At 36.7% G+C, this 19,102-nt stretch overlaps 1 protein-coding gene across 1 annotated transcript in view; it reads right to left on the bottom strand.

Moving 5' to 3' along the window:
• TMEM207 (transmembrane protein 207) overlaps positions 1-13,467 on the bottom strand; it is a 31,311-nt gene extending 17,844 nt beyond the window's left edge. Inside the window, exons 1-2 of the mRNA XM_077119327.1 lie at positions 13,393-13,467; positions 11,359-11,396 (exon numbers count right to left, since the gene is read on the bottom strand). Coding sequence (XP_076975442.1) covers positions 11,359-11,396; positions 13,393-13,467 — 113 coding nt within the window. The remainder of the gene's footprint in view (positions 1-11,358; positions 11,397-13,392) is intronic.
• Positions 13,468-19,102: the final 5,635 nt, after the last annotated feature.

The raw sequence follows: 19,102 nt of genomic DNA on the forward strand, positions 1-19,102 counted from the left end.
TTCCACAGGTTTTCTCTAGGTATATAACTTCATTTAGACTTTCAATATATAATATGGCTTTGTGGATTAAATTCTGGGCTCAGGAGTGTAGCATTCCTAGGTCCAAATTCAAGCTGTACCTCTGACTTACTATGGGATCTTGAGCCAAAAAAAAAAAAAACACACCTGAGAAAGATAAGATGGTGGCAGTACATTACAAAACCAAATAACACAATTTACAAACTCCTTTACATAGTAGAGTCATCGTTATGTTTTGAAAATTAACCTATTCATAAATATATGTAAAACAATATACTTGGTTATTTCTGGGAAGGGGAATGAATTAGAGACATAACTACCTGCAGAGATGGACTTATCTGTCCGGTCTTATCTCATACCCTAAATTTCTTATAATATTTACATTTTCTATAAAGGCAGCATAAGAATGCATTGTTCATATTAAAAGTGCTATAAAAAAGAAGTAGAATGAGTTTGTTGGAACCAAACAATTGTAGTCTGGTGTTTAAAAATAAATTTAAATAGAGTTAATAATAAATTAGTTAATTTTTTTAATAGAAAGCATAAATTGCTTAGAACATAAAAATTGATTGATAAAATGTTTTTGTTTCTGGCTGATCAGGTACCTCCTCTTCTTAGACTTCCATCTGGGCCAATACTTCACTTTATTTTCAAGGTTTTTTCCCCTTTAATATTCCTTTTCATTATAATCCAAAGCTCCCTTTACTGGGTCTAATTTGCATATGGACTCAGCGCAAGTTACTGTCCTTTTCTGCTTCCCCATTTCTGAAGGACATTTGGAGTCGTTGGCCTCTATGGATCCTTCCAACTTAACCTAACAAGATTGTATTACTTTCCTGTACCAGTATTGGTAAAGGATGCGTAAACTCTTTTGTGCCAGTAACATATTTTAACAGGAGATAAGTCCTCAGACCAAAAAAGTGATTCTTAATTGAAATTTTCTTAAATATATATAGTACAAAAAGAATGTTGTTGAAGGGGGAGGTTTTTTTTACCCCACTCAGAAAACAGTATGCTTTCACTGTAGATAACACCCCCTAACACCTTCTTGTGGTGGAAAAGATTTAAGATATTATCTCCACCATCATATATTTACTTTCCTCCCTACAATCTTAGCCACCCTCTTGGTTACTGTGTCTTTATTTTCTGCCATTTTGCATTTTATTGTGGTTTCTTATTTCAATAAAAAACAATGACATTAAGAAATGACAAATACACTAGACACTTAGATGCAAAATGATATGGCCTTAAAAGTTCAGACCTAAGTACCTAAGTTGAAATTGTGCTATTCATTGATCTCAATTTCCTCACACGAAAAGTAGACTTAGTAGTCCCAACAGCTCTAAATGCAGCCTATTAAGTTCTTTAATACTCTATTTTCCTGTAAAAACGTGTTGATTGAGTTTAATGCAACATTTAAGTTACTTCCAATTATGAATTTCTTTATTCTATTATTTTGGGTCAAAAGGAGATGAAGATGAGGGCAGTCATGAGGTCCATAGTCAGGTAAGCGAGATCAGTTTCTGGGGAAGATGGCAGAATAGGGGCTGCAGTGCTCACTCTTCCTCCAAAAACATCTAGTGGATGGGCAGAAACTGTCTGAAGCAAATTTTGTGGGACTACAGAGGCCAGGGGAGCAGTGTACAGCATCCAGGGAAGAACAAGACAAAGAGGCTGAGACACTGGTAAAAAGCTGTGAGTAAATAGCTCAGCAGTGGCTGCCAGTTCTCATAACCCTCTCAAGGCTAGCCACTGAGGGCTAGGCTCCTAGTTGCCTCCAGTGAATGGAAAGGACTGTGGAAGCCCTCTCCTCCAAGAACAGGGGGTGGGGACGGAGGGCAAGGTTGAGTACTGATCAAGCTCTTGATCAGTGAATTTTGCTCGTTGGTTCCTGGATCTTTTAGCTCGTCCTGGGCAGGGACAGCCTACCATTGTTTCAACTGTCCTCAATAGGTGTGAAGGCAATGGAGATTCAAAGAAGTAGGGCTTACATGTGGCTACCAGGAAAAGTTTGCTGAGGCACACCATCCGCTGGGAAAGCCAGGAAAGCACAGTTTCAGGGAACCACCAAAATGCCTTTTTGACATTTTTCCTGACACTTTCCCCAGGGGTCTATGGAATCGGTCTGCGCTGCTTCATGGGCTCCTGGCCCAGTTTTGGCTGGAAAATACTGACTTGGAATGTACTGTCTGGGGCAACCCTCTTCCCAGACCAGATATTGCCCCTCAGGCAGAAGCAGCTAGCAACAATGAAAGGGCACTAAAAAGAAGGAGAAGGAGAAGGGGAAGGGGAAGGGGAAGGGGAAGGGGAAGGGGAAGGGGAAGGGGAAGGGGAAGGGGAAGGGGAAGGGGAAGGGGAAGGGGAAGGGGAAGGGGAAGGGGAAGGGGAAGGGGAAGGGGAAGGGGAAGGGGAAGGGGAAGGGGAAGGGGAAGGGGAAGGGGAAGAGGAGGAAGAGGAAGAGGAAGAGGAAGAGGAAGAGGAAGAAGAAGAAGAAGAAATTATAGGATTGTGTCACTTTGAATCTATTATGTACCTTAGAAAAGTCATGTTTTAATCCTGATTCAATCTTGTGGGAGCAGCCATTTCTTTTCATCCTAATTCAATACTGTGGGAAACTTTTGATTAGATTGTTTCCACAGACATGTGATGCACACAATTGTGGCTGTGACCTTTTGAGTAGAGGGAAATGTGGCTCCACCCCATTCCAGGTGGGTCTTGATTAGTTTCCTGGAATCTCTAAAAGGGGAAACATTTTGGAGAAACCTCAAAAATGACAGAGCCGACAGAAACTTCAGATGCAGACACTTGGAGAACAGAGACACAGATGTTTGGAGATGCTTGGAGCTCAGCAGATTTCACCATGAGATGTCAAGCAAGCGAGAACTTGGAGAGAGCCAAGGGAATACAAGAGATGAAATCCAGCCCCAGAGAAGCCCCCACAGGGACAGAAACTGAAAGCACTGGAGCCCAAGATCAAGAAACCAGCAGATGCCAACCACATGACTTCCCAGCTAACATAGGTGTTCCAGACCAATCAGCCTTTCTTGAGTGAAGGTAACTTATTGTTGGTGCCTTACTTCGGATACTTTCACTTCCTAAGAACTGTAAACTTATTAAATTTCCTTTATTTGTTATATTGAAATCCAGTACCTTACAAACTAATACAAGCAAAACTAAAACAAACAGAACAAGATTCCTTGAGAAGGAACAGAGGGAAGGAAGTTTTATCCTTGAGCGTGAATCAATTGCATCAAGAATGAGATCTTAAAAATTGTACCACATACCCAAGGTGAGAATAAGATGAAAATGTGAAAAAATCTGATCAAACAGGGCAATTCTAAATGCCTATATACATTGAACCAAGTGTCAAAGAAGAACCTCAGCACACCTCAATCAACAGTAAAATCACATGCAAGAGAGAGAAGCTGACCTTCAGAGTAAACTCACCAAGATGATCAGATGCTTGGACATCAGCAAAAAATTACAGGTCATACTAAGAAACAGGAAGAGATGGCCCAGTCACAGGAACAAATTAACTTCAGAGGAGATAGATTTTAGAAAAACCAATAAAAGATGTTTAAATAAATCTCCTGAATCAATTCAAGGAAATGAAGCAAAATATGGTTAAAGAGATAAAGAATATTAGGAAGACACTGGGATATTTATGAAGGATATAAAGTAGAATCTGAAAGTATGAATATAAAAAATCAGAATTTACAGAAATGAAAACCGAATAGAATAGATTAAAAATACACTAGAGGCATACAACAATACATTTTAATAGGCAAAAGAAAGAATCAATGATCTAGAAGAGAGGAAATAAAATTCTCAGAGACAGAAGAACAGATACAGAAAAAAAATGGGAAAAAAATGAGCAGGTTCTCAGGAATTAAATAACAATATGAAGCACCCAAGCATACATGCTGTAGTAGCCCAGAAGGTGAAGGGAAAGAAAAAGGGACAGAAAGAATATTTGAGGAAATAATACCAAAAAAATTCCAACTCTTATGAAAGAAATAAACATATGTCCAAAAAAGAATAATATACTTCAAACAGAATAAATCTTAATAGACCTGATCTTTGATACATACTAATCAGAATGTCAAATGCCAAAGATTAAGAAAGAATCCAAAAAGCAGCAAGAGAAAAGTGATTCATCACATACAAGGGAACAATAGTAGGATTAAGTGCTTATTTCTCATCAGAAACCATGAAGGCTAGAATGCACTGGTATGATATATTTAAGGTACTGTAAGAGAAAAGCTACCAGCCAAGAATTCTTTATCTTGCAAAAATATCCTTCCAATATGAGGGAGAATTTAAAATACTCACAGATAAACATAAGCTGAGAGAGTTGTTTAGCAAAAGACACACCCTACAAGAAATATTAATGGGAATTCTGCAGGCTGAAAAGAAAAGACAAGAAAGAGAGATGCTTGGAGGAGAATGCAGAAATGAAAATTATCAGTATGGTAACTAAAGGTGTAAAAAGAGAGAGAAACATAAAATGTGCCAAAAAAAAGTCAAAGGATAAAATGGTTGAAGTAAATACTGCCTTTACAGTAATAACATTAAATGTTAATGGATTAAACTCACCAATCAAAAGACACAGATTGGCAGAATGGATAAAAAAAATATGATCCATGTATAAGGTGTCTACAAGAGACTAACCTTAAACCCAAGGACACAAATAGGTTGAACGTGAAAGGCTGAAATCCATGAGCACAGTAGCCAGAAAAGAGCTGAGGTAGCTATACTAATATAGGGTAAAATAAGCTTTAAACAAAAAAACTGTCATAAAAGACAAAGAAGGGCACTTTACATTAATAAAAAAAGCAATCCACCAAGAAACAACAATTATGTATATTTATGCACCTTACCAGTGTGCCTCAAAATATATGAGGCAACACTGGCAAAACTGAAGGGAGAAATAATAGAAATATTCCTCTCTACAATAATAGTTGTAGACTTCAATACACTACTCTCACCAATAGATAGAATGTCTACACAGATGATCAAGAAGGAAACAGAGAACTTAAAAAATATGACAATTGAACTAGACCTAACAGACATTAACAGAATATTGCATCACAAAGGAGCATGATACACATTCTTCTCAAGTGTTCATGGATCATTCTCCAGCATAGATCATATGCTGGGTCACAACACAAGACTCAATAGTTTTAAAAAGATTGAAATTATACAAAGCACATTCTCTGACCATAATGGAATGTAACTGGAAATCAATAACAACTGGAGAACTGGAAAATTCACAAAAATAAGGAAATTAAACAACACAATCTTTAACCATCAGTAGGTCAAAGAAGAAATTGCAAGAGAAATAGTAAATATCTCAAGATGAATGAAAATGAGAAATATCAAAACTTGTGGGATGCAGACTAAATGTACAAATTAAAAAATGTTTTTGCATGAGGAAGAACAAAGGAACATCAATATTATAGGATATTGAAAATAGATGGTCATTCATATTTTAAAACTTCAACTTCTGTCTGAGACTAAAGCAAGAAATGTTTATTTGGTACTAAATTTATATTTTGACTAGTGCATTTTCTAATTTAACTAATATGGACAGTTTAATTGAACACCATAAGTACATGGAACCTTGAATAGGGCATAGGATTTTGTAGGTTTGGCCAGGTGAGTGTGATGCCTTGATAAATCCCAGAGTGATTTGAACAGTGAATAAAGAAATATTTGCAAAGTCCCCTTGGGGGAATGGGAGAAAAGGGAAAAAATTCAGCTTCCCCATTCGGAGAATTCTTGATGTTCTCATAAACAGTGAGGACAATCAAATCAATAGGCCAAGCCCTCAATCTTGAAGTTTGTCCCTATGAAACTTATCCCCACAAAGGATAGGCTAAGCCTACTTAAACTTAGGCCTAAGGGTCACCCCCAGAGAACTTCTTTTGTTGCTCAGATGTGGCCTCTCTCAATCTCAGCTAACTGCCAACACAGCAAGTGAATTCACTGCCCTCCTCTTCTCTATGTGGGACATGACTCCCAGGGGTGTAAACCTCCCTGGAAACATGGGGCAGAAATTCCTAGAATGAGCTGGGACTCAACATCAAGGGATTGAGAAAAACTTGTTGAACGAAAGGAGGAAGAGAGAAATGAGACAAAATAAAGTGTCAGTGGCTGAAAGATTTCAAACAGCTGAGAGGTTATCCTGGAGGTTATTCTTATGCATTATATAGATATTCCCTTTTTAGTTTATGGTGTATTAGACTGGCTAGAGGGAAGTACATGAAACTGTAGAACTGTGTTCCAGTAGCCACGCTTCTTGAAGATGATTGTATAATGATATAGCTTTTTCAATGTGACTATGTGATTGTGAAAACCTTGTGTCTGATGCTCCTTTTATACAGGGTATGGAAAGATGAGTAAAAAATATGGATAAAAAATAAAGAAATAATGGGGAAACAAAGGTTAAAATTAATTGAGTAGATTGAAATACTAGTGGGCAATGAAAGCGAGTGGCAAGGGGTATGGCATGTAAGAGTTTTTTCTCTTTTTTTCTTTCTTTTGCTAGAGAGATGCAAATGTTCAAAAAAAAATGATCATGGTGATGAATACACAACTATGTGATGTTATTGTGAACCATTGATTGCAACCATGTCAAGAATGTTTGTATATTTGTTCATTGTTTATGATAAGAATATTAAAAAAAAAAACCTGTGGGATGCAGTGAAAACATTGCTGAGAAGGAAATTCATATCCTTTAATGCCTCTGTTAAAAAAGAAGAAAGAATTAAAATCACAGACCTTGGAGGAGCTAGAAAAAGAACTGAAAACTAATCCCAAAGAAAACAGAAGGAAAAAAAAAGATTAGAGCATAAATAAATGAAATTGAGAGCAACAACAATAAAAAAATTAAAATTAAAAAATCAAAAGTTGTTTAATTGAGAGGGTCAATAAAGTTGGCAAACCCTTAGCAAGACTGACAAATGAAAAAAAGGGAGAAAATGCAAAGAAAGTCAGAAATGTGAGGGGATACATTACTGTTGATCCCACAGAAATAAAAAGAATCATAAGAGAAATCTATGAACAACTGTACGCCAATAAAGCAGACAACTTACATGAAATTGACAAATTCCTAGAAACACAATTCCAGAAGAAATAGAAGACCTCAACAGACCAATTACAGTTAAAGAGATTGAGTTAGTTTTCAAAAATCTCCAAAGAAAAGCTCCAGACAAGAGACTTCACAGGTGAATTCTACCAATCATTACAAGAAGAATTAATACCAAACCTGCTCAAACTCTTTCAAAAATTGAGGAAAAGAAAATTACAGATCAATTTCTCTATTGAATATAGATGTAAAAGTCCATGACAAAATACCAGCAAATCAAATGCAACAGCACATTAAAAAAATTATACACATGATCAAGTAAGTTTTATTCAAGGTATGTAAGGGTGATTCAACACAAGAGAATCATTTAATGTAATACACCACATTAACGAATCAAAGGAGAAAAACCACATGATCATCTCAATAGATGCAGAAAAGACATTTGACAAAAAACCACATCCTTTCTTGATAAAAGACTTTGAAAGATAGGAATAAAAGGAAACTTCCTCAACATGATAAAGGGTATATATGAAAAATCCACAGCTAACATCATACTCAATAAAGACCGAAAACTATCCCTATAAGATTTGGAAGAAGAGAAAGGTGCCTATCGTCACAATTTAACACTGTGCTAGAAGATCTAGCTAGAGCAATTAGGCAAGAAAAAGAAATAAAAGGCATCCAAAATAGAAAGGAAGAAGTAAAACTTTCACTATTTGAAGATGGCATGATTCTATATAGAGAAAGTCTCTAAAAATCTGCAACAATGTTACCAGACCTAATAAACAAGTTCAGCAAAGTGGCTGGTACAAGATAACCACTCCCACAAATCAGTAGTGTTTTTATACACTAGTAAAGAGCAATCTGAGGAGGAAATCCAGGATAACTTTTCATTTACATTAGCAACTAAAAGAATCAAATATCTAGGAATAAATTTAACCAAGATTGCAAAGGACTTCTACACAGAAATCTAAAAATCATTGCTAAAAGAATCAAAGAAGACCCAAATAAATGGAAGGACATTCCATGGATTGGAAAACTAAATATCATTAACATGTCAATTCTACACAAATTGATTTACAGATTCAATGCAATTCCAATAAAAATGGCAGCAACCTACTGTGCAGAAATGGAAAAACCAATTATCAAATTGATTTGGATGGGTAATGGATCCCAAATATCCAAAAACATCTTGAAAAAGAATGAAGATGTAAGACTCAAACTTCTTGATGTTAAAGCATTATACAGTAGAATGGTCAAACAGCATGGCACTGGCATAAAGATAGATATATTGAGCAATGGGATGGAATTGACAGTTTGGAAATAGACATTCACATCTATGGCCAATTGATATTTAGCAAAGCTACCAAGTTCACTTAACTGGGACAGAATAATCTTTTTTAACAAATGGTACTGGAAGAACTGGATATCCATATGTAAAAAGATGAAAGAGGACTCCTCTGTCATACCCATATACAAAAATTAACTCAAAATGGATCAAAGACCTAAATATAAGAGCCAGAACCATAAAATTCCTATAAGAAAATGTAGGAAAGCATCTTCAAGATCTTGCGATAACCATTGATTTCTTAAACTTTATATCCAAAGCACAAGCAACAAAAGAAGAAATAGGTAAGTGGAACCACTTCAAAATTAAAAGCTTTTGTGCTTCAAAGGACATTATCAAGACATTGAAAAGACAATCTATTCAATGGGCGAAAATATTTGGAAACCACATATCCGATGAGAGTTTACTATCCAGAATACTAAATAATCTTACAACTCAACAATAAAAAGACAATCAATTTAAAAATGGGTGAAAGACCTGAATAGGCATTTTTCCAAAAAGAAAATACAAATGGCAAAAAAACCCACAAAAACCCATGAGAAAAAGACCCACAAAAAATCATGTCACTAGCTATTAGGGAAATTCAAATCAAAACCCCAAGAAGGTACACTTTCACACCTAGTAGAATGGCCACCATTTAAAAAACAGAAAACTACAACTGTTGGAAAAGATATAGAGAAATAGGAACATTGAATCACTACTGATGAGAATTCAAAAGGGTGCAGCTGCTGTGGAAGACAGCTTGGTGGTTCCTCAGGAAGCTAGGTATAGAATTGCCATATGATCCACCAATCTTGCTGCTAAATGTATATCCAGAAGAACTGAAGGCAGGGACTCAAGTAGATATTTTCCCACTGATGTTCATAATGGCATTATTCACAAATGCCAAAAGATCAGAGCAACTTAAGTCTCTATCAACTGATGAATAGATAAACAAAATGTGTATATACGTAAGATGGAATATTATTCAAACATAGGAAGGAAGGAAGTCTTGATATATGCGACAACATGGATGAACCTTAAGGACATTATGTTGAGTGAAAAAAGCCAGACACAAAAGGACAAATAGAGTATGCTGTCACTAATGTGAACTAATTATAATAAGCAAACACAGAATCAGAATCTAGAATGTAGGCTATCGGGATAGAATGGCCATAGTGAAAGGAGAAATTGTGCTTAATTTGTGCAGAATTTATATTTATGTTGATTGTAAATGTTTGGGAATGAACAACAGTTATATTAGCACATTAATGAGTGTGTAATGAGCAGCACTGAGGTATGTTGGAGAATGTGGTTGAAAGGTTAAATTTTGGGTCATGTGAGTTACTAGACAGAAAGACATAAGAGAAAACATGGGCGTGTGTAACAGTGAACCCTGTTGTGGAGGATGGACTATGGTTAATCATACAAATATAAAACTTTTCTTTCACAAATTACAACAGATGTATGACACTACTATAAGGTGTTAAGGTGGCATACAGGAAGAAACATTTTTCTAATGTAAAATATGGACTATAGTTAGTAACATTTTAATATCTTTTAGCAATTGCAACAAAGTTGCCACACTAATGCAAAGTGTCAAAAATGGGGGGTTATGGGAGCACTGCATTTTTCATATGACTTTTCTGTATACCTACAACCTCTCTAATTAAAAAGAAATAATAATCATACAAAATTTGTTAAAACATTACGCTAAGTGAAAGAATCCAAGCACTACATATTGTATAGTTACATTTACATAAAATGCAAAGGTAAATATAAATAAACATATAAGGAGATTCAGGTAGTGGTTATGCAGGGCCTGGGAGGGATAGAACAATTGAGAAGTGACTGCTAAGGGGTACGAAATTTTTCTTTTTGGAGAAAATGTACTAAAATTGATTGTGATGACGAATGCACAACTCTTGTGATTATACTAAAAGTCATATATTGTTGGATGGATAGTGTGGTATGTGAATATAGCTCAATAAAACTACTTAAAAGATATCACATTATGTCACCAACACCAGAATTCAGAGCAAAAATTAGGCCTCAAATTAATGCAAAACAACAACAACAAGCAGCAGTAGGAAGCCATGCAAAAGCTGAAAGAATGGTACCAACCTGACGATCAGAATGCCACCAGGATAATCCACCGGAATGCTTCCAGGGCCAAGCTCTGCACCCCACCCAGCACACTTTTACTCTGAGCCAGTGCCCAGAGACTCTGGCTTTGGAATTACAGATACTGATCATTGAAACAGCCTGCTGGCAGTTAGGGCTGTACCCAGAAGAGAGCGCTTGGCAGCAGTGCCTTTCTGACACTCAGGCTAAGTCACAGTGGGTTATGGTTATCATTAATCAGCAGCAGCATTATCCATGGGGCCTTGTCCCCATTTCCCAAATAGAATTCTGAGAACGGTGAGGTCCACAGGATCAAATGAAGTGTGAAAGTTGAGACAATTATTCATATAATTCATATCCAAAGGACTGTGTTGGAATTGTACGCACAATCTAGGTTTGGTTTTTATCTGGAGAAACTGAATTATCCCCAAAACTGCCTCCCATCACCACTGTGACTTATGGGTCTGTACATGGTGGAGGATGAATTCACAATTCTCTCATGAAATTAAAGTGCCCTTGAAACCTGAAGGGAGGGGAAAGCAGTGAGCAAGAATACTTAGAAATCGTTAGGCCCCCTTATTTATTTAACAAGGTTGATCACAATGAAAATGTATCTTTGCTGTTTTTAGAAAAAAAAATGAGCCATTTGCATTATAAAAGTACTTACTTTCCCCTCTTGGTATGGTTGCAATGATCATTAGAAACTCATTTGGGACTTCTCAAATGACTTAAGTCTTTTTCAGTCTTTGAATTTTTAAAATGCTAAGTAAAAACATGGAGTCTCTTGTTATTTACTTACATTTGATTTTCTTCACACTGTTGGTCCGAGAGCACCAACTGAAATACACGTTTAGAACAATAAAATCCAAACATCTCATCAGCTAATCCTTTAATACAAACAGCGCCTAGAGACAATGTGGGTTTATATAATTTTTTTTTTTAATTAAAAGCTCTGGAGCAGAGTCTATTGTCAGTGCACAGAATTTTAATTGAAAAAAAACCTCTGTGTAGATTCTCCAGCTCAGCAGTGACTGAGTATATTTAATGTGGACCAGATTCTTATCCTGCATACCGCTATAGATGGATTTGAAAACCCATTTTGTTTTTTCTCTAGGCAGATTTTGCTTGCTCTAAAGGGCATTGGTGCTTGTTGCCTTATTTTCCTTTGTTTTTACATTTCAGCTCACTTAGAGAAAGGAGATCACTTATTTGAGTTCTCCTTGTGAGTTACTTACTTGAAAGCAGAAGTCAATCCCATTAGCATTAACGGATGTTAAATGTATGCATGAAGGAGTGATTTTAACTCACTCTGAGGCTAAGATTTAAAATCATGTGGCACTGATGTTGAAATTTGCATTAATCTATTAAAGAAGAGGGAGAAAAGTGATAACCTTGATTGCTTTGTTTTAAAAGATCCAAACTATAAGAATCTTTTTTTTTTTTGGCATGGGCAAGCTCCAGGAATCAAACCCGGATCTCTGGCACGGCAGGTGAGAATTCTGCCACCGAGCCACCATTGTACTACCCCAAACTATAAGCATTTTAACAGCATTATCATAATTCTCTGTGTTGGGCATCATAAGTTATAAGTATACACCAAAAATCACAGAGGCAAGAAAGTACTTCTTGCTAGAGATTTTGTTTGCTTGCTTGTTTTTCCCCTTGAACTGAGACTTCTTCCTTGTACAATATGAACATTTTTAAATGTCATTTATATGTAGCTCTAAACACTGGGTTAAATAGGTCAGTGAAGTATTTATTTTCCTTTTTCTATAACCATGCAAATGTAAGTACAAGGTAGACCTTCTAAAATTTAAAATGATAGATTTGAGAATCTTGTGTGTGCTGGAATCTCTCTCTTTTTTTAATCTCTCAATCCAAATACATCTTCTCAGCACTAGTATTTACTCCACTAAGTTTATCTGAGCAAAGAGATTTGTGGAGTTGCAGATAGAACCATGAATTGGCCATCAGAGAGCATGGTAATGAACAATTTATAAGCACAGAAAATGAGTTGCATTCTCTTTTGCTAGAATGTTGCAAATAGATTTGAATACCAACTAAGAGGAAAATGAGCATTCAGATTTTGTTCATAAAGAACGTTTATTTATGAGTAGATGAAATCATTTGGGATCCAGCCCAACAGATAAACAAATAAAGTTGGCATTTCACTTTCAAGTCACTTCATAGTCTTCTCAGTGTGCTGTACCTTAGCAAGGAGTGCACAGTATTACACTATTCCCACCTCACTGTCAATGCATTAGCTGTCAGACTTTGGTGTTATTATGAAATGGAGAGTGAGGTCTTAGTCCATTTCAGACCTAAATCTCTCAGCCACATTGCATTGAGGTAGCGCAGATACAGAGATGCAGGTGTTAGAATGGGATACTGGAGCACAGAAACCAAAAGAAATCCGAAGCTGGTTCTGCCAACATTGAAAACCTGGCAAGCCTTCATATCTGGTTGCTGGCGACAGTAAATATTTCTTTAATTAATGCAATAAAAACATTCGTCTCTGTCAATAGCATTTTTTATTTAAAAAGAATAAAGTCACAGCATAGTAAAGTAAAGCAAAGGTTAAATTTGCATAGATTACTTCAATAGCAATGAAACTAACTAAATAAAGAAGAAACACATTAGACTAATGTCATGGACCATTTTATGTTCTATTTCCTGATCAGTGAATATCAAAAGCTATAAGATGCTGAAAATACTTTCTTATTGGAAATCTTTTAAATGTGAGAGTAGTCCAGTTACCCAAAGAACAAGTCTATAACAAATCAGGTTTATAGAGCACCACTGGAAATCTTTACCCAGAAAGAGAAATGGTTACCTGGAATAGTGGCAAACTCCAGGTTCCAGTTTTTGAGACCACTGAGGTGAAACTGAGAGGTCTGGATCTTGACATACTTAAATATCTGCTCAGGGATAGTAGTTTGCTGTCTATGTTTTACTCCCTCTTTCTCAGCTTGTTAGTGTCCCTGTAAGTTATGCTTCCTGCCAGGGCATGCATTAATGATGGCTCCTTGTGACTAGTCAAGTGCATGCTGGGGGAAGGAATGTTGGGTGCCTACTCTGAGGCACTGAAAGTTCAAGGATTTTAAGTCTAAGGTCAGAACTTGGGCAGTGTTTGTCCAGGCCCTTAAAAGCAGGAGTTATAAATGCTGATCTGCAGAGCTAGTAGGTTGCTTAAATAACTTTCTGTATTTAAGTGCACAATTTTTTCCCAAGGAATCTCTGCTTTGTTTGTTTCCTTTTTTTGTTGTTGTTATATAGAATCTGATATTTGGAACATTTATTCAGGTTTCTTCCCTTTGTTGGCTGTTATTAGTCAGGGTTCTCTTGGGAAACAGAACCAACAGGAGATATCTGTAGATATTATGAGATTTTATAAAAGTATTTCACCCAACTGAGGATGCATGAGTCTAATTTTCATAGGGCAGGCAACAAATTGGCAATAAGGATGAAGGTTTTTGATGAATACTCCAGGAGAAGTTGGCTAGCTGAAATAGAGATGAAAATTCTCTCTTCTGACTGCTGAAGTCATCACTTCTTCTTTTAAAGCTTTCAGCTGATTGGATGAAATGTCTCTCATTGCTGAAGACATATTCCTTACTTGATATACATGTCATCAACCATAAGAGCAATCAACTTACTAATGATGTAAATCCACTCGCAGTGACAGGCCAGTGCTTGCTCAACCAAGCAGCTGGGTCCCATTACCTGGCCAAGTTGACACATGCACCTAACCATCACCTTGGCCCTCTTTGTTCTTTTCCTAGACATCATTTTAAGGCTCAGGTCAAACTCAACCCTGTGCCAAAAATATGCCCTGCTCCAAATGATTGCATGCTACTTTTACATAGAGCATTACTTCCATGTCTATTTTAATGAAACAACTCCAACATCACCAACCACAAAAATTTGCAAGAATATCTAGGTGTGAAGCTGTGTGTACCCCAGAAAAGTATGTTCTTAAAGTTATTCCATTCCTGGGAGTGTGGAACCATTGTGAGTAGGATGTTTTGATGAGGCAACTTAAGGTGTGACCCATGTCATTCAGGAGGCATCTTATTGCAGTCCTTTATACAATAATGAAATTCAATCAAAAAGAGAAAAAGCCACGGAAGCAAGAAGCTAAAAGCAGTGACCCCTGGCAAAGAAGGGAGAGGCCAGCGGATGCCACCATGTGCCTTGCCATGTGACAGTGGAGTGCAGGATCACAGGCAGTCAATTTTCAGGAAGAAAGCATTGTCTTGATGATGCCTTGATTTGGATATTTTCACAGCCTCAAAACTGTAAGCTCATAAGCTAATAAATTCCCATTGTTAGAAGCCAATTCATTTTATGGTATCTGCTTTCAGTAGCCTGGCAAACTAGAACACTAAGGAAATTCTGACAAACAACAATGAAGAGGTACTAAACTACTGTATATTAAGGCATTATAAAATCATAGGAATTCACAAAAATTGGTGTTAATGCACGTAAATCATAAGATGTAATTGAATAGAGAGTTTAAAAATAGACCAAAATAAACATGGGGATTTATTTTAGCTGTCATTTCAAATAGGGGTTGGGGGTGGGAGGTGGATACAACTCAAGAGATGATAAAGAACTGAGTGATATCTGGAAAGAATATAACAAATGATTTTTAAGATGCTTAATCTCATTCACAATTAGTTAAATGTAATTTACAATTATAATCAGACTGGCAAGTTCAAAAAGTTGATAATACAGGGGTATGGGAGAGAAATGAAGACAAAAATCCTCTCATATATTGTTGGAAAAGCTGTACAGCTACTTTGGAAGACAGTTAGGCAATATCTAGCAACCTAAAAAAAAAATATATATATATATATTTTTTATTTATATACACCCTTTGAGCAAGCAATTTTCCTTCCAAGAATGTATCCTGCAGACAGTGCCACACATGGCACAAATGATTGTATGCAGAGCTGTTTATTGAAGCATTATTGATAGCAGCAAAATATTGGAAACAGCAAATGTCCATCAAAATGTGACTGGTTAAATACATAATAGTTAATAATAGTCATGTCCATTCACTGGAATACTAAGCAGCTGTATAAAAAGGGAGGAGGCAGATCACAGATGCTGATATAGAAAGGCATCAAAGAGTTATCATTACATAAAAGAAACAAACTGTGGGAAACTGAACATCACACTACCTTTCATGCAAAATATAGAGGTATAATATATAAAACCTATGTACCATAGTATATGCATAGAGTATCTCTGTGTGAAACTGTTAAGAGTGGTGTTCTCTATAAAAGGGAAATGGGTGTCTGAGGACAAAGGAGTGAAAAGAAAACTCATTTTTCATTGCACAGTTTCTTGTACATCTGATGTCTTTGTACAATATCTACATATCATTTGGTCATTTAATACATGCATACATTTTTAAGGGCCATTTTCAAAGCCAATCATTTAGAATTCAGAACAAGCATATTGTAGTTCACCAAATCCAATGCAAATGATTCTATGTGAACTTACTTATGATCACTTCCATAGATCGCACTAGAAACAAACAAGCCGTGTCACCTAAACTATGGCTCTGAATTGGTTATTAGGCACACGGATGAGTGAGCTATATCTGCATGGGCTGAGCAGGCCGTGTGGTGGCCTCTCTGTTTAGTATGCAGTCACAGACACAGCCATGAATTTCAAAGCAGAGGAAGGGCTTGCTGCCAATACCAATAGGAGATGAGTAAACTGAGCCTACAGTATTATTTGTCCCTAAGACACTCTCCATTTTGAGTGTCTCTGAAGCCTGTAATTAAACAGAGTGAAAAATAGGCTTTTCACTGGTGAACTTATTTATTAGGCGGTCAGAAGCCTGACTTCCGTCAGTGGAATCAATGATCTTAAGAATTTCTGGGGAAAAAAGAGACAGCCATATAACTAAAAAAGAGAAGGAAAGAAAACAAGGGCAGCATGTTTGGTTTAGCTTTAGAAACTGCAGCAATGACCAACCAGGTACACAAATGATAGAATTATCATGAAAAAAGCAGACAAGCTCCTGCAGCAGGGGTGCGGGAAGGGCAGCCAATTGTAAGTGGGGTTTGTAGTCATAATCATATCGCAAATGCCACTGCTATATTAGCAATAAGGTAGAAATTCAAGTTCATGACCACCTTTCTCTTCCCAGGTTGTCATTTACCTGTTTACTTCTATAACTTCCACACTTATGACAATAATTTCCCCAGGACATAATGTTCCAACATCATGACAGTTTGACTGATCTTGGCAAAGGAGATTTTACCAAAAATATTCCTTTTTTCTGCATACTTTTTTTTTCTACATACTTTTTTTAACTTTTCATTTTGAGGTAATTGTAGATTCATGTGCAGTTTTAAGGAATAATAGAGAAAGATCCCATATGCCCTTTAGCTGACTTCCTCCAATAAAAGCTTACATAGCTTTGGTACAATATCACAACCAGGAAATTGGCACTGCTATAATCCATTGCCTGCATAATTTTTAAAATTTATGTTTTACTTTAAATCTGTGATTAATTGCAATAATTTAGTCCAACTACCTGCATATGTGGATGAACTCGTGGTAATGGATATTCCTGTCATTGGGAATTCAAGCTGAAGATAAATATCGTTCTTCATAACAATATGATCTCTTAGTAGCTAAGGTTCTGTGGACTTTTTATGTTTGAATATAAGGGCGGAACGAAACAAAACTCTCAAAAAGAATCATGAAGAAGAAGAAAGAGCACATGTACTGTGATGATAAGGAAGATCACACAGGAGATTTATTGAGTGCCTGGATTGTGAATCCTATAATTCTCATCTTTGTAACAAGAGAGTGGGCACAGAGATGGTCCACTGTAATAATACTGGCAGTAGGGCCAGTGCTTCTCCTATGCTAAGAGAAATTAAATTCTGCAGGACAGGATGAAGATGAAGGAATATGAAAACTCTCCTCTGAATTCTGAGCCTAGCCAGGATCTAAATTCCCTGAACCTCTAAAGTCATATCAATATTTGTCCTGAAAGGTCATGACATACAGCTGTTCAAAAGGACCTAAGGACCAAAATCAAGGGATTAAGCAAGAATAAATAGAAGGTAGGAATAGAAGTGGGCAAAATATAAAGGAAGGTCCAAAAAACAAACAAGCAGGCATCAGCCACATTCTCTAAAGAAATTAAAGAAACAGGGTAAGGGTCTAGGATCATAAGACCTGGGTGGAAGTCACAGCTTTGCCACTTACTGACAGTATGACAGTGACACACTTATTTATCTTTTCTGAAAACTGTATTTTCTACAAAACCATGATAATTATATTGACTTACCACCCTCAATTTTTTTTCCAGAGATCAAAGTGAAATTTTCAAATTTGAAAAAAATCAAATTTTCCAGACACAAAACTAGACATAGTAAAGATATAAGAAATTGATGCTAGAGCAAAAAAAAAAAAATAACTCAAAAATCAGTTCAGGAGTCCATGGAAATAATGGGAGCAGGAGCAATATAAGGAGTACCTTAAATAAGGCAACGGTTGTCTCAGCTTCTGGTACTTTCATTTGCTGTCCTTCCCCATGAGAACAAACATTGATCACATGGCTAAACAGATGGTCAATTTTCAGTTTCCATTTCACTCGATGGAATTGGCAGCATTTGACATAGTTAATCACTTCTTCCTCCTTTAAACACTTTCTTCCCCTGGCTCTCAGAACAATGCATTTCCTGTGTTTCCCTCCTGTGTTATTAACAGCCTCTTTCCATCTCCTTGCTGATTCTTCCTCCTCTCCCCACACTCAATATGATAGGGCTGGCCTAGAATTCAGCCCTCAGACCTCTTTCTTTCCTGTAGGTGTTTATTTTCTTGGAAATCTCTACCATTCTCATAGATTATCATCTATAAACTGTCCATTCATTAATTCATATCTCCAACCCAGACTTCTTCCCTGAACTCCTATAACCAACTCTCAATTCTATCTAACCATTTCCATGTCTATTAAATCTCTGCACATCAACTTGTCCCAAACCTAACCTCTGATCTTTTCCATCTTCCCACCAGTCTTTTATTCCACAGACCTTTACCACATCAATAGATTAAAACTTCATGCTTTTGGTTGAGCTCAAAATGATATGTAAAAATTGTTGACTTCTCTCTTTCATATATCACATCCAATCCATCAGCAAATCCAGTAGTCTACTTGCAGAACATATATCGAGTCCTATCAATTTTCACTACCTCTACCAGCAACTTTTCACCTGAATTACTCACCAATTGTCATCTCTTCCCTGAATTACTGCAATAGCTTCCTAACAAGGCTTTGTGTTTTCATAGTAGCCCATTCATAATTTACCCTCAATATAGCAGCCAAATTTATGCTCTTAAATATGTTGCCTTGGGGGCTTCCGGGAATATGGCCGAACAGAGTAGCTGAAGATTAGCCCTGCTCCACGGAAAAGTTAGAGAAGGGACAGGAGGGCGACTGAGGCAGCGATTTGGGAACACGGCTGACCTGGGAGAGCCTTCTGCACCACATGTGGCAGTCCTGGTTGCAG

Source organism: Tamandua tetradactyla, chromosome 10, assembly GCF_023851605.1.
Source record: "Tamandua tetradactyla isolate mTamTet1 chromosome 10, mTamTet1.pri, whole genome shotgun sequence".
Lineage (NCBI taxonomy): Eukaryota > Metazoa > Chordata > Mammalia > Pilosa > Myrmecophagidae > Tamandua > Tamandua tetradactyla.